Below are 16,521 nucleotides of genomic sequence, written 5' to 3' on the forward strand. Positions count from 1 at the left end.
AAAACTTAACATTTAAAATGGTACTGAACATTTAAATTAACCAAATAATTTGAAAAATGCCTAGGATGTAAAAGTGATCCCTGAACACTCGTTCATTCAATTTGGCACTGCACAAATGCTATAACCCATGCAGTGTCATACTCCAAAGTGTCTCATACCACTGAACTACAGCTGGTTTAAAGCTTTACTCCAGATTTAACATTGTAATGATACTAAAATTATACTATAATTGATTACAGTGTAATCACACCTTTATATATCAGACTCAAACTGGTTGTCAACTTTGGGAACAATGACATTTTGGTAATTGCTACAACTTAGTGGAATCAACTCAGTTTTTCCATACAAATCAAACCATTTACAGGTTTGAAGGCAAACTTAAGGAATTCAAAAAAAGCACAAATGTTGAAAGAATAATCAGCGCTACCTAGAAAATAATTTGTTAGTTTTTCCTCTATTATTGTTAAAATGTTGTCTCCATGCTGGGGTAGAGTACTATTAGCTGCTGGTGGTCCTGATTACAGCTAAATGATCATCACTTAGGTGGGAACTCTCACAACAAATGTTAGTATTTATATAACCGCCAGGGGGCATCACAATCACTGAGCTGCATAAACTTGCACCCAACTACAATGCAGCTTATTCCTAGATGGTTGAAGGCATTGTCACCAGTGGAATAGGAGATGCAGACAAGACTAAAATCGGAGAAACTTGGAAGGTTTTAGGACTGGGAGAGGCTGGAGGTGGGGAGGAGAAATGTCATGAAGGGATTTGAACAGATGAGAATGTTAAATTTGAGGTGTAAATGTATTTATCGATGTATCCCATGTCATATGTTATACAAGGATGCCTCTGCGACATGGTGGTTTACCTCCTATCTCAGTGAGGCTGACAAATTAAATTAACCTAAAAAAATGTAATTTTCTATTATGGCTCATCAAGTCTGTCCAGTGATGTTGGAGCCATACACGCCATAAAGGTCTGTGATTAGATCCATCAGCTGATGCAGTGGTGGAGGAATATATTTGCTCTTGCAAGCCAAGGTTAATTGAGGGCAAATCAATTCCAGTCCTGATCACTATTTGTCAATTAGGCAACAATTTAGGATTTTCTTTGATTTAACCTGCCACAATAAATATGTTTGACCAGTACATTAAGAGCAAGAGAGCGACTAAGGAAAAGATAGGGCCTATCAGAGATGTATATGGTAACTTATGGGTTGATGCAGAAGATGTGGGCAAAGTTCTCAATGAGTACTTTCTCTCTGTCTTCACTAAAGAGAGGGATGATGCAGACATGCTAGCTAAAGAGGTGAGAGAAATATTAGATACAATAGGCATAGAGAGAGAAGATACTGGAGGGGACTGGCATCCCTAAAGATGGGTAAATCACCAGGGCTAGATGGATTGTATTCCAGGTTGTTGAAGGAAGCAAGGGAGGAAATAGCAGATGCTCTGAGGATCATTTTCCAGTCCTCACTAGATACAGGCGAGGACCCAGAGAATTGGAGGTCAGCGAATGTTGTACCATTATTTAAAAAAGGTGCGAGGGATAAGCCAGAAAATTATAGGCCAGTCCGTCTGACTTCAGCAGTGGGCTAATCATTGGAAACAATTCTGAGACAGGATAAACTGCCACTTAGGAAGGCATGAATTGATCAGGGATAGTCAGCATGGATTTGTTAGGGGAAGATGGTGTCTTACTAACTTAAATAGAATTTTTGTTGAGGAAGTAGCAAGGAGGATTGATGAGGGCAGTGCAGTAGACACATGGATGGCAGTAAGGCATTTGACAAGGCCCCTCCCACTTGGCCGACTGGTCAGAAAAATGAGATCTCATGGGATACAGAAGGTGGCAGGTTGGATCCAAAATTGGTTCAGTGACAGGAAACAAAGGGTAATGGTCGATGGATGTTTTCGTGAATGGAAAATGGTTTCCAGCGGTGTTCCACAGAGCTCAGTGATGGGGGCCCATGCTGTTTGTTGTATATATTAATGATTTGGACTTAAAAGTGGGAGGCATGATTGGGAAATTTGCAGATGACACAAAAATTGGCCGTGTAATTGATATAGAAGAGGATAGCTGTCGACTCCAGAATGAGATCAAAAGTTTGGTTAGGTGGGTGGAGAAGTGGCAAATGGAATTCAATCCGGAAAAGTGAGGTAACATTTGGGGGGAGGGCATACAAAGCAAGGGGATCCTCAATAAACAGGAAGTTACTGAGGGGTTGAGGACGTGAGACACCTTGGAGTGCATGTCCACAGGTCCCTGAAGGTGGCAGGACAGGTGGATAAGGTGGCAAAGAAAGCTTATGGAATGCTTTCCTTTATTGGGCGAGGAATTGAATACAAAGGCAGGATGTAATGATGGAACTGTGTAAAACGCTGGTTACGCCACAGCTGGAATTGTGTACACAGTTCTGGTCACCACATTACAGGAAATAATTGCTCTGGAGAAAGTGCAGAAGAGATTTACAAGAATGTTGCCAGGGCTTGAAAATTGCAGTTATGAGGAGAGATTGGATAGGCTAGGGTTGTTTTCCTTAGATCAGAGGCAGCTAAGGGGTGACCTAATTGAGTTGTACAAAATTTTGAGGGGTCTAGATAGGGTAGACGGGAAAGACCCTAGCTGAGGGGTCAATGGGTGGGGGGGCAGGGCAGGGCATAGGTTTAAGGTGATTGGTAGAAGAATTAGAGGGGACATGAGAAAAGCCTTTTTCACCCAGAGGGTGGTGGGCATCTGGAATTCACTGCCTAAGTTGGTGGTTGAGGCTGAAATGCTCAAATCATTTAAAAGGTACCTGGAACCTGCAAGGTAACAGACCAGGTGCTGGAAAGTGGCATTAAAATGAGCGGCTTGTTTCTTTTTTCTCTTTTTGGCCAGCACAAACACGATGGGCTAATTGGCATCTTTCTGCACCATACCTTTTCTATGGTTCCAACATGGATGCCAGCTAAGGAAGATTAATGGTTGTAATGTGCCCCCACATGCATCAAGTTATTATTGCCTCTCCACCCCTCAGCTCTTTGGCCAAATGTTTAATGTCTTCTAATATCTCCTTCCTTTAGCTCACTCCCAAAGCAAAGACAACTCACACTGACATAGTGCCGTTCACAACTTCAGCATATCCCTAAGAACTTTACAACAAATGAAGTATTGTTAAGTGTAGCCACTCTGGCAATGTAGGAAATGTGACAAACTGTCGAAGTTGATCAAAATCTTGCATCCACTGCATGATTTCATGGTTGGACATGTTCGTGCCTGTGAAATATCCGATGCCTTTGAGATAATCAGCGGCGTGAAGCAAGGATGTTTTGTGGTTTCCCAACTCTTCGATCTCTTCTTTCCTGCAATGCTTAGGAAGCCCAAGACATGCCTGAAGGCCTAAACATCAGATTCTGTTCAGGGAAGCTCTTCAATCTCTCCAGGTTGCATGCCAAAGTCAGAAGACGTATTTAGAAAGAGTCTGTTCGCAGATAACTGTGCCCTAGCTGTAAAGGCATCCAAACTATGGCATACAAATTGAGTGCTGCCAAAAACTTTGGTCTACAAATCAGTGACCACAAGGCTGAGGTTATGTTTCAGCCAGCACCAGGCATATGCTCTGAAGAGCCAGATATAACCGTTGATGGCACCAGTCTCCAGGCTATAGAAAGATTCTTGTACCTCGGTAGTGTGTTCTCTAGGAATGCCGCTATCAATGAAGATATCCATGCACCCATCCAGAAAGCAAGTTCTGCCTACAGCCAACTCCATGAGTGGGTCTGGAAGCAATATGGCATTAAACTGAAGATTAAAATCAGACTACCAGCCCACTGTCCTTTTCACCCTGCTGCATGGCACAGAATCCAATGTCTGCTGTAGGCACCACATCAAAGCTCTGGAACATTTCCACCGAAAACACCCAAGGTCCATAATGAGAATTCGATGACAAGACGACATCACAAACAAGCTCCTCCATCATAATGGGCTCAACAGCATGGAGACCACCTCCAGAAAATTCAACTTAGATGGACAGGCCATGGATGATTACAAGCAATCTTCTATGGGGGGGGCGATATCAGGGCAAAGGGCATCAAGGTGGTCAGTACAAACAATATCAGATACCTTAAGGGCCATGCAAACTTCTGGATTGCAGATCACCTCTCCTGGGAAAAACAGTGCAGTCAACTGGCCCACATGGAGGCATGCACTGAAATTTGGTTGTGTTTCAAGCACCATCCATGCCAGTGGTTCCCAAACTTTTGTGGTAATGTACCCCTATTCAGATTTACCAATCGGTTGTGTGCCCCTACAGACAGTTTTTTTTTAAGCTATCCCATAACGTTTGAAAATATCAATTACACATTACAAGTAAACATATGTCTATAATAATTTTACTTACCATTAATGTGATGGATGAGCTTGTTTGTTGGAGCATGAGCACTTGATGCCCCTCTTCCCAACCCCCCCAACTCCTCATTCAGCAGCCCCTCTTCCCAACCTCCCGCCCCGCACTCACTCCTTTGTACCTTTGAGACATGGTTCAACTATGGCTATGGCCCCAACCAGGGAGTGAAACAAACTGCAATTGGAGGAGCAGTAAGGTGAGTGGCAGCATATGAGCCTGAGCACCAGAGATGCGCATTTGGGAACCCCTAGACTACAGAAGGAGCAGGGGAGGGGGGGCGGTGGGGGAGAAAGGCGGAGAAAAAACTCATCCCTGAAAATCTGCTATTAAACTAAGACAAAAGTACCCTGTAGAGACAACTACCATATGCCCAGGGGCATGTGTACCCCACTTTGGGAGCCACTGATTTAGGTCAAACTCACAAAACCTGACATGCAAGGTCAGAAGAGGAAAGCCAGAGGTCTCACAGCTACAAAGCACAAACAATAGGAACTGCCAGTCTAAGAACATCCATGCCAATCTCAGACTCTTCGGTCACCACGAGGATATGTGACAGCTAATTTGCACACAAGCTCCCACAAAAAGTAATAATGACCAGATTTTTTAAAAACACCTTTTTTTTTTTAAAGGTGTTGATTCAGCAATAAATACTGGCCATGACACCAGGGATAACAGGCCTGCTTTTCTTCGAAATAGTGCCACGAAATCTTTCATGTCCACCTGAAAACACAGCCAGGGGCCTCATTTAACATCTCATCCATAAGGCAGCTCGATCACAAGTGCAGTACTCGCCTTGGGACATTTTCCTACATTTAAAGCACTATATTAATGTAAGTTTCTATACACATATTCAAAAGTCAAGTTAAAATACTGAAAACGTTTCTGTACTAGCGCTTGGAAACAGCCAGCATTAAACACAACTATTGAAACTTGTACTTAACTACAATGTAGTTTTCTACAAACGCCAATATGACAAATACATTTAGGAATTCAGAATAGTGGCCTTTGCCTGCAAAAAAAATGCTTTACAGTACTTAGCCCTTATAATCAAAATATTCACAGTATACTAGAGAAAAGGGCTGTCATAACATACAATGTACATTAGGCAAGTTAAAGTAAATAAAAATAGGATTAAAAATTGTACAAGAGTTCAGTGTTTATTCTAAACTATAGTGTAGATCTTTCATAAATGGAGAAAATGTCCACATCAATATCTTAAGCAGTACTATTCATATTAAATTCAGGACCAAAATTCATACATATTGGAAATGAGCAAGAAATACTTGGCTAGTTCTCCACTGGAGGTAGTAAGAAAAATTGTTCAACAAAAAATTAAAAGCTTAATGCATGACATTGAACAGAGGATAGCAATTCATGTAAACAAACTTTGTAAATGATATTCAAGACATTTGAACTGTTGCCCAACATTCCCTCCAACCCACTTGGTATATTAAAAACTCATACATTTTGACAAATGTTTAGTTTCCTCTCCAATATTCAATATTCTGGCAATCCAAGTCAAATGAAAGCAACATGGTCTAACCAATTTTTTTTTTATATTTTCTCTTCTGAGAAGCTTCTCTAATGAAGCTTTCACAGAGCTGTGCTTCCTCAATTGCACATTTAAACTAACAGCTCTAGTTTGGGTTAATGTTCAGTTCCAGCACATATCACTAGATAATGATAAGGAAGGAGATATTATCAATTTTAAAGGAAAAGGATAAATCATGGAGTACAATCACCCATCAGGAGTAAAGATATTAGAGAATCTATCACATCATACATTTAATAATATTTTTGCTGGCACGTCCAATTATTCCAGCATCTGCACTGAGTGGCAAGTTGAAATACATAGGCAGTTTCCATAAAAATGGGAATTTATAATGTGAATAACAGACAGGAGGGACAGGCCATCAATATGTTTAACATGTTACAGATAGAGGTATTTTAACTATTGTACACAACAGACACTGAAGAACACAAAGGACCAGAGTAGGGAATTCCAGGTAGTTGAACCTAGCTGGCTGCATACAGGCAACTAAATGAGTCAAAAGAATGGGGAGTGCACAATGCCAGAGTCAAACCGCATTGGGGTTAGCCTGAATTGATGGCTAGAGGGGGACAGAAGTCAATGGAAAGCATATGAAGCTTGTTGCAGGGACAAAGACAAAAGCTTTGATCTTTCTGGTGTATGGCTGGAGGTGGTTATGGCTTATTCAAGATGAAGTTAGACTAGCAGCCAGAAAGCAGGATGGTAGAGGGATCAGAGGTAGAGACGAGTTCCATAGATGTGCTTGTCACCCATGCGTAACAGCTAGCTGAGGGGATTGAGGATTGATCCTCAATGACTACAAGCATGGGCTGAAAAGTTATTACTAGCAGTGCACTGGTAACATATCAGATAGCAGAGATGAATGAAACAAAGACAGTCTCGCTGGACTGTGACAACGGAGACAAGGTACAGAGACTAAATAGAGACATGATGGAGAGTAGTGTGAATGGATGCTATCAAAAGCTGCAGCGAGCTTGAGAAGGGACAGCATCCCATGTTGTTCATGACTTTGTTTAGGGCCGTTTTGGTGCCAAGAGGTGGATGAAGACCCAATTAGAGAAATTCAAAGGAGGGAATTGCAGGAGAGCTGGACATAGATCTGGGAGGTGACTATACATAGAGAGACCTTGGAGAAGAAAGGGAGGTAGGCAACAAGCCGTTGTTAATTAAGAGTAGTCAAGTAACCACAAAGTTATTACAGGAATGGGGACGGTGCCGGTAGAGAGGGGATCACTTACGATATTAGCTACAATGGGGCCAGGGAACGAATAGCAAATTCTTAGGATTGGAGCAAGGAGTAGTTGTGGAAGAGACGGACGTACAAGGGGCAGAGTGCAGGTGAGGAGGGAAACATTGCAGATAAATTGTAACAGAACTTCCAGAAAAGCAGGATAGGGACTGAGGGGACCATCTGGCTTAGAAAGACCAAAATGAAAGATTGGTTTATCTTGATGACAGAGCAATAAGTTTGGACATGTCAACAGGCGCTGGTGAAGAAGGCAGGAATTGAAGGTGGCAGTTGGTTGTAACAGTGTTATCTTAGTTCTCCAGATGATAAGAGAGCGGTGAGTAGCTTTGGCAGAGCAAATCAAAAATAGTGTAGGTGCAGTAAATCTGCAACAGGAAATGCTGGAAACTCAGCAAGTCAGGCCACGTGTTTATATAAAGGAAGAATGTTAATGTTTCAGATGCTACTAGATTTGCTAAAAGTTTCTAGCACTTTGTTCATTGAGAGGACACAATACATAATGAATTAAGTTAAGCCCTTCTTGCAAAGCCAAAGAGAGACACTCTGGATCCGCTGAGCAATTTGGCATAGGTCGCACATCATTCCTGCCACCTGCAGTATGCAATGAGCCAGGAAGGATTCGCCACAATTAGAGTTCTAGAGGCAGTGGGGCTCCCAGAACCAAGTTGGAGAAATTACGAATTGACAATGACAGATATATCACTAAAGGTAATCACATATTAACAAAGTGCAAATAGCTGAACTAAACAAAATAGGCATCTATTAAGCATGCAGACTATTAAGTGGCACCTTTTCAGCCAATGACAAATACATAATGGCATATTTTCCATAAGCGTGGAAAGGACATAGTAGGGACTGTATTTGGGCAATATTAAGCATGTCACCAAGTACTTGGTGTATGTAATTAACTGGTTAGACTAAATTTAGATAAGCGTAAATTTTACTCAGCATTAACTGGGTAGTATATTTTATGAAGTTATAACATTAACGTAATATCAGGACTTTTAGTTACTTTCTTTGTATAGCAAATTACAACTGATTACATAAATTCTATTTCAGCATACTACAGGTAAGCTACTAGTGCAGACAAAATGATTCCTGGGTTTCAAATGTCATTCTTCATCTGTAAGAGTTGAATCTGTCTCTCACTGGAACATGCATTTTCCTTCTGGAAACTCCTACTAGGTAACATCATTGTTTTCCTCCCTTCATGGCCCTGGCTTGACCCAACCTTGCAAATGCTTGCATATACACTACAAATAATGTGTCTCTTGGCTCAGCAACTTCAATTGTTACATACAGCATTGCCAAGATTAAACTTACTGAAACCTTTTTAAAACTTTGCTTTTCTGTAACACGTCCCAAAACATTCAATAAACTGAGTACGAGGTAAGGTTTCCCTTTCCTCAACTAAATGTTACACTCTGAAACCTGTCATAGACAGAATTCAATCCCTTTATTCTATCATGTTGCAAATAGGACAAAACTGACCACAACATATTTTCTTTGGTAACACTTTGGTAAGTTCTCACCTTTTCAGACAACCTGGTCCATTTATTCAGTGATCTTTACAATCTAATTTCTTGGAAGTAGCTGTTTCTACTTATTATCCGGAACCAAAGGTTTTGTTTATTGTTCAGAGAAGGCTGTTTTTCTCTAGAATCAAGTGTGATTTTAAACAATTTTGGGTCACTTTTCCTACAGTGCTTTTCTGGTCCTCAAAAAATATAATTACATCTTGGATTTTATCCAAAACATGTACCAGAATTAATATGAGTAGATAGGAAACTCAATTATTCTACTTCTCTAGAAACAGGAGTGCGGCCCATTCATTTTATTTACTATCAATAATATACTAGAAGGCATGAGCGGGCCCAGTACTACCATTTCAAGCGCGTCTGAAAACTGCAGTATTGCAAGATTTTTTTAAAAAGGCACTTGCCCTATAAATACCAAATGCATTAAAATTTGACATGGATATAAATGATAACTGCAAACTATCACATAACTTAATGCATCATAGCTATAGGCTTTCAACTTGTGATCTCTGAACATTACTTACACTAATTGGAAAAAGAGCCTGAAGTGCCATAAAGTCAGTATTTCCACCCAGCTGCAACTATTTTCTATAGTTGACATATTAAAATTGGTTCGGTTGCTTTAAACTCAAAAAACATTTTCAAGGATGGTGCAGTCACAGCTGGCCTGTCTTTCAAAAGAAAAGAAAGTGGGACCCTGGAAATGGACCAGTATTTATTTGCAGCTACCCAGTCTTTTAAAAAATCATTGCATCCAGTAGATGTCCACGGCATTGTTCAGTGTCAGAGGACCCACCATTCTACAAGTCAGGATAAGGCCATGTTACACACAAGGCACATCTCTAAGATGGAGCTATGTGCACCCTGGCATGCCCTTAAGACTATGCATAACTTTGGTAAACTGGAACAGCATTTAAGGAATATTTCCAATTTTTGATCATTTTTGTAAATTGACTGTTGTGTGTAAATCCTTGGCACCACCAGCAGATCTCATACATTTTCCCTTCCTTTAATTTTAGGAAGCGTGACAGAAATTAAGTATAACTCAAGATACAGTCCAAATATTCACATTGCAACTGAAGAGAGTTTGCCAACTTCACTATCACTGATAATATTGTATCAACATATCAGGATTGGACCAGTTAAAATTTCATAAAGCAAGCCCATTAGTTGTAACATGAAGGGAAAGGGAAATGTTAACTGTTATTTTTCAAAGATCAGCACATTTCCTGAACCTAAACTATATGCCAACTCCATATCCTCACCATCACAAGGAGCATCCATCTACTGCCATATCTGTAAACACTCATTTCCACACCTATCTCAACCCATCTGCCACTGAAACCCTCATGTCTAACACCTCCAGACTCCTATTCCTCACCCTATCAACTTCAGCTCAACCAAAACCTTGGCTACCTTTACCTTATCAATTCCTGCCCACTGACGTACATTGGCTTTCAGACCCCAAATTGTCATGTAAAATTCCATGTTTAAAATCCTCCATGGCCTTACTAACCTTCTCCGACACTACAAATCCCATGAACTCAGTTTCTTTGATTACACGCTTGTGCATGGACCCACCCATTACTCCATCAGAGGCAACTGAGCAGTCTGCCGCTCCTTCAAGACCCTTTAGCTCAAATCTGACCAAGTTTTCAGTCAAATAAAAGCAAAATAGTGCAATGAAGAACTCAGCAGCTCTGGCAGTATCTGTGGAAGGAGAAACAGAGTTAACATTGAGTTCTGAAGAAGTCATATTGGACTGGAAACTTTAACTCTTGTTTCGCTCTCCACAGATGCTGCCAGGCCTGCTGAATTTTTCCAGCATTTTGTGTTTTCATTTCTTCAAGTTTTCTGTCATCCTTCCTAATCAGTTTTTTCATTTGGCTTCTTTTTGTACTTGGGATTCTTTTCCATGTTAATGGAACTATTTATAAATTCAAACCATTGTAAACTTAATTCAAGATTTAGAGACCTGAACCCATCATTAGAATTAAAGACATTTGCAACACGGAAGGAGGCCATTTGACCTGCCATGCCCATGTTGGCCAATAAGTAGCTATGAAGCCCAATCCCACTTTCCAGTCCTTGGTCCGTAGCCTTCAAGTGCATATCGTAATATTTTTAAACATTGAAGGTTTCTGCCTCTACCATCCTATCAAGGTAGTGAGTTCCAGATTCCCCACCAAAAACTTCCCCTTGAATGCCCTCTAAAACTCCTATCCACTTCTTAACCAGGAGCATAGATTTTAGGGAATGGACCCCTCAACCAAGAGTAATAAAGCCTTCCTGTCCACATCAATGTTATATACTTCTAATAGTTGGCCCCTCAGACTCCTCTGTTCCAAAAACCATAGCCCATCCAATCTTTCCTTATCACTAAAATTCTGCAATCCAGACAACATACTCATTAACCTCTCCGGCACAGTTGTATCTTTCCTACAGTGCGGTGACCAGTAACTCTATTCCAGCTGTGGTCTGGAGTTTTATACAGTCCCAGCATAAACTCTCAGTTTTTATATTCTTCACCTCAACTAATTAAGGCAAGCATCCCATATGCTTCCTTGAACACCTTATCTACCTATCCAGAGCCTTCAGGGATCTGTGGACATGCGCTCCAAGGTTCCTCTGCTCCCATACACTTATAGGAACGTAGGACTTAGCCCTTCAAGCCTGCTTCACCATTCAATAAGGCCACAGCTGATCTGGTTGTGGTCTCGGCTCCACTTTCCTGTCGGTACCCCAGGAAAGTGGGGCTGAGTGGAGCAGTAGTCTTCCATTTATTGTGTATTCCTTTGCCTTGTTAGCCTTCTCCAAAAGCACTACCTCACAGCTCTACCTCTCTACATTTGCTGGCTGCCCCGACCCAAGCACACTTTCTAGTTTTGTTGCAGATCACAATTTACAGCCTCATACCTTTTTAGCTGGAAATAACACAAGCCCATATCCCGTAAATGAATAAAAAGAAAGTTCTTAAGAGACACCAAGATGCAATAAGTGTATATGCCAAGCAATAGCTACATGTACACCTAGTCTAAGTGTGCCACATTAACCAGCTCCAAGTGCAAATCACACAAAGCATATCTGCAACTTTGCTTCTTCAATGCATTTCGCTAATTTGACTGAAAATGGCAATTTGCTGCCCCACGAATTTACAACAAAAAATATATATATAGGTGCCCGGGATGCCAGCACAAATCTGGTGATTTCAGTTTCAGCTCGCCCTCTTGAACGGCCCCACGGGTTGTACAGACACACACACACCCCTCAGGTAGGTCACAGGAAAGGTGAATTTCGAATATAAAAACAGGTCCTTCGCAAAACGTGAGACTAGCAAAAGAGGCAGCCTGAAGGAAAACTATGTGGAAGGAGGATCAAGGAGCTCCAAATGAATTCCTACGGTAACAGGTCAGGAACCAAACCTTCAGAATACAAAAAGGGGTTAATCTTGCAGGGTTTTTTTTTCCTGACCACATGGCTTTAAAAAATTCTCAAAACTCCGCCTGGATATTCATTTTCACCGTCAATTTTCGTGACCGGGAGAGAAGAGTTTGAGGGGGTGGTGTGGGGGGGAAGAGCTGACATTTAACGCGGTCTACTTTCCCGTTTTGAAAAGAAAATACACGTTAAAACCGGCCGCGTCCGCCATCTTAACCTCACTCGGCGGCAACAAGGCACGAAACGCAACTCAGCGGAGGAGAGGAATTAAATAGAAATAAATGCGACTTTTAAAAAAAGTTAAAACGCAGCCTGAAGCGACTGATTTTACAACCCGATTGCTTCACATTACCCCCCACCCCCCCCGCCACCGACAGCGTCAACTGAATCCGGCCTACCTGCTCCGCATTTCCTTCGCCGGACATTGTGTGATTTTTTTAAAAAAAGTGTTTAAAAAAAGATACCACACAGTTAATTTACGCGGGTAAATGACGTTCGAGTAAGTGCAGAGCTGGCCCTATAAAACTAGAAAACCCACTTTTTATCTCTCTCTCTCGCTCGCTCTTCCCCCCCCCTCTTTAAGCTCAGTACTGCTCCTACCCCCCCACCACCATCATCATCTCCTCCTCCACCTCCAGGGCCGCCTCAGCGCTTCACAAAATGGCGGCGGCCGGCGAGAACTCACCGGAAGCGGCCGTTTGGCGCGCAGGCGCATGCGCACAGCTCGTCTGCTCCCGGATGTGTTGTTAGTCACCGCCCACCCTAACAAAACACCTGATGTTCATGTTCCAGGTGCCTTGTTGTGAAGGAGCACAAAGTGGTCACAATGACAATTTTTTTTTTTGCTTTTTAAGGATCAAGGCAGAGGATTGTTGGGAATGGTATTCGTGTATTATTGAATAATGATCCTTTGAAAGGATATTTGATAGAGGTGCTCAAAAATCATGAGGGTAAACAAAATAGAGAAAAACTCTTCCCATGAGTGGAAGGATCAAGAACTAGAGGTCTCAGATTTAAAGTGAAAATCGAACTTTGAAAACGGTCTTTCTCTCTTCCATTTTCTCCACAGCTCTTATGAAAGAGGTGATTAATAATGGTGTAGGGTTCCAAAGGGCATTCGCATCCCTCCACCTCACCATTCGTCATGTATGAATATAGGCAAGCTTTTTTTGATTCATTTGTGGGATATGGGCTAGGCCAGTATTTATTCCCCATCCCTAATTGCCCTTGAGAAGGTGGTTGTGAGCTGCCTTCTTGAACCGCTACAGTCCATGTGGTGTAGGTACCCACAGTGCTGTTAGGGAGAGAGTTCCAGGATATTGACCCAATGACAATGAAGGAATGGCAATATGTTTCCAAGTCAGGATGGCATGGAGGAAAACTTGCAGATGGTGGTGTTCCCATCTGTCTGCTGCCCTTGTCCTTCTAGATGGTAGTGGTCGTGGGTTTGGAAGGTGCTGTCTAAAGAGCCTTGGTGAGTTCCTGCAGTGCATCTTGTAGATGGTACACACTGCTGCCACTGTGCATCAGTGGTGGAGGGAGTGAATGATTGTGGATGGGGTGCCAGTCTAGTGGGTTGCTTTGTCCTGGATGGTGTCAACCTTCTTGAGTGTTGTAGAGCTGCACTCATCCAGACAAGTGGAGAGTATTCCATCACACTCTTGACTTGTGCCTTGTAGATGTGGACAGGGGAGTCAGGAGGCAAGTTACTCGCCACAGGATTCCTAGCCTCTGACCTGCGATTATACCCACAGTGTTTACATGGCTAGTCCAGTTCAGTTTCTGGTCAATGGTAATCCCTAGCATGTTGATTGTGGGGGATTTAGCGATGGTAATGCCATTGAATGTCAAGGGGTGATGCTTAGATTCTCTCTTGTTGGAGATGGTTATACCTGGCATGTGTATGGTAAGAATGTTACTTGCCAGTGCAAGTCTGGATATTGTCCAGGTCTTGCTGCATTTGGACATGGACTGCTTCAGAATCTGAGGAGTCTCGAATGGTGCTGAACATTGTGCACTCATTAACGAACATCCCCACTTTTGACCTTGTGATGGAAGGAAGAGCATTGATGAAGCAGGTGAGGGTGGTTGGGCCTTGGACACTACCCTGAGAACCCCTGCAGCGATGTCCTGGAACTAAGATGATTGACCTCCAACAACCATAATTCTCTTCCCTTGTGCCAGATAAGACTCCAATCAGCCAAGAGTTTCCCCCCCAATTCCCATTGACTCCAGTTTTGCTAAGGCTCCTTGATGCACACTGGGTCAAATACTGCCTTGATGTCTAGGGCAGTCACTCTCACCTCACCTCTGGAGTTCAGCTCTTTTGTCCATGTTTGAACCAAGGCTGTAATGAAGTCAGGAGCTGAGTGGCCCTGGCGGAACCCAAACTGAGCATCAGTGCAGGTTATTGTTTAAATAAGTGCCGCTTGATAGCACTGTTGATGACCCCATCCATCACTTTACTGATGCTGGGTGCTAATTGGCTGGGTTGGATTTGCCCTGCTTTTTGTGTACAGGGCATACCTTGGCAATTTGCCACATTGCCAAGTAGATGCCATTGTTGTAGCTGCACTGGAACAGCTTGGCTAGGGTCACGGCAAGTTCTGGAGCTCAAGTCTTCAGCACTGTTGCCGGAATATTGTCAGGGCCCATAGCCTTTGCAGTATCCAGTGCCTTCATGTGGAGTGGAGTTACTTGCTTGGAGTGTATCGAATTGGCTGTAGACTGGCATCTGTGATGCTGGGGACCTCCAAAGAGGCCGGGATGGATCCCAGGGCAATCCTTCCTGACTGCATACCACTGGACCTCCACCTCTGCTAGGTCTGTCTTGCCGGTGGGACAGGACATAGCCAGGGATGGTGATGGTCGTGTCTGGGACATTATCTGTAAGGTATAATTCCATGAGTATGACTATATTAGGCTGTTGCTTGACTAGTGTGAGATAGCTCTCCCAATTTTGGCACAAGCCACCCTGCGCCTAGGTCAATATGGGATGGTCCATCCAGTTTCATTACTTTTAGAAAAAAATTGACATTGGCAGGCTCTGCACCATGAAGGAGCATCACAGCTCAATCTGATCCTATTTTCAACCTATCTTAGCCAGTGGTCACTGGATAATCATCAGGAGCAGGAATTCTGGATAAATTTCTTTACCCCATCTCCCTAGTTTGGATATGCTGAGGACATTATTGGATCTGTTTTCCATTGAATTTGTGATACTGTCTTCAGGAAGTTGGGTTAGGGTGTCGAGAGTGTGTGTCAATGTTTGAAGTGGCAAGAGGTGTTCTGTTGAAGAGTCATGCGGACTCGAAACGTTAACTGTGCTCCTCTCCACAGATGCTGCCAGACCTGCTGAGTTTTTCCGCGTATTTTTGTTTTTGTTTTGTGACAAAAACACATGAGTCATCCAGTGCATCTAGTTGCCAATGAGCTGAATGACCGAAACAGACACTGGGCTGATCACCTGTTGCCTCCCCTGACTCCTGTTACAACCTTCAGCACATTATTGCCATTGTATACTACTAATTAGATGGATTTTACAATAGATGTGCAAGTGATCTGGTACAACAACAACAACTGCAGTGGTTTAAGAAGGCTGCTCACTACCACATTCTCGGCAATTTGGGGTGGTTAATAAATGTTGGCCTTGCTAGTGGTGTGCAATTCCCATGAATGAATAAAAAACTTGCATTTATAATCACCTTTAATGTGCAATAATGTCCAAAGGCTCTTCACAGGAGCATAAAAAGACAAAAATTGATATTGAGCCAAAGAAGATGATAGAAGATAGGTCACTAAAAGCTTGATCAAAGAGATAAGTTTTAAGAAGCATCTTAAAGGTGGAGGGAGAAGTGGACCGGCTGAGAGGTTTAGGGAAGGACAAATGAGGGCCTAAAAACGTGGTGCAACTTACTGGGTGTGATTTCAACACCATTATATATTCATACACCAACAATGCTACATTAAAAAGTATGCAGATATATATTATGCATAGGCAAAATTTACATATCCAGCATGAGAAAACAGCTAAATGTCATGGATTCAGTGCACCCAAGTGTGTCAAAAAAATAGAGAATTAGCATTTTGGAGACAATTGCAAATATCCCTTTATATCAAGCAGCGATCGCCAGTTTAGATCAGCAGCCCAAACTGATCTAGGATCATTGCACACCATCACTCCCTTCTCTTCTTCAAATAATGCCACTCAGCTGAACCACTGGAACAGGTCCAACATTTGAGTGATGAATGCTTTTCCTCCTGCGAGATTTATCTTCTGCCTTAATTTAATAACTTCACAAGTCAATATAAAGAACCTTAATACTCTATTAAGAAATATGATTTAGTCTCTGGT

The 16,521-nt window shown here is 42.2% G+C and overlaps 1 protein-coding gene across 2 annotated transcripts in view; it reads right to left on the reverse strand.

Moving 5' to 3' along the window:
• The window catches only part of cstf3 (cleavage stimulation factor, 3' pre-RNA, subunit 3), a 107,308-nt gene extending 94,486 nt beyond the window's left edge, over positions 1–12,822 (reverse strand). The window contains exon 1 of one of the 2 annotated variants that reach the window (XM_078549462.1): positions 12,566–12,822. In XM_078549462.1, the coding sequence (XP_078405588.1) occupies positions 12,566–12,592 (27 nt within the window). In that variant the 5' untranslated portion in view covers positions 12,593–12,822. Of the gene's footprint in view, positions 1–4,384; positions 4,447–12,565 lie in introns of those variants that run through there. The other variant, XM_078549461.1, reaches the window with a different exon arrangement.
• Between the last annotated feature and the right edge of the window lie 3,699 nt (positions 12,823–16,521).

The sequence above is a fragment of the Cetorhinus maximus genome, chromosome 9 (assembly GCF_964194155.1).
Source record: "Cetorhinus maximus chromosome 9, sCetMax3.hap1.1, whole genome shotgun sequence".
Classification (NCBI taxonomy): domain Eukaryota; kingdom Metazoa; phylum Chordata; class Chondrichthyes; order Lamniformes; family Cetorhinidae; genus Cetorhinus; species Cetorhinus maximus.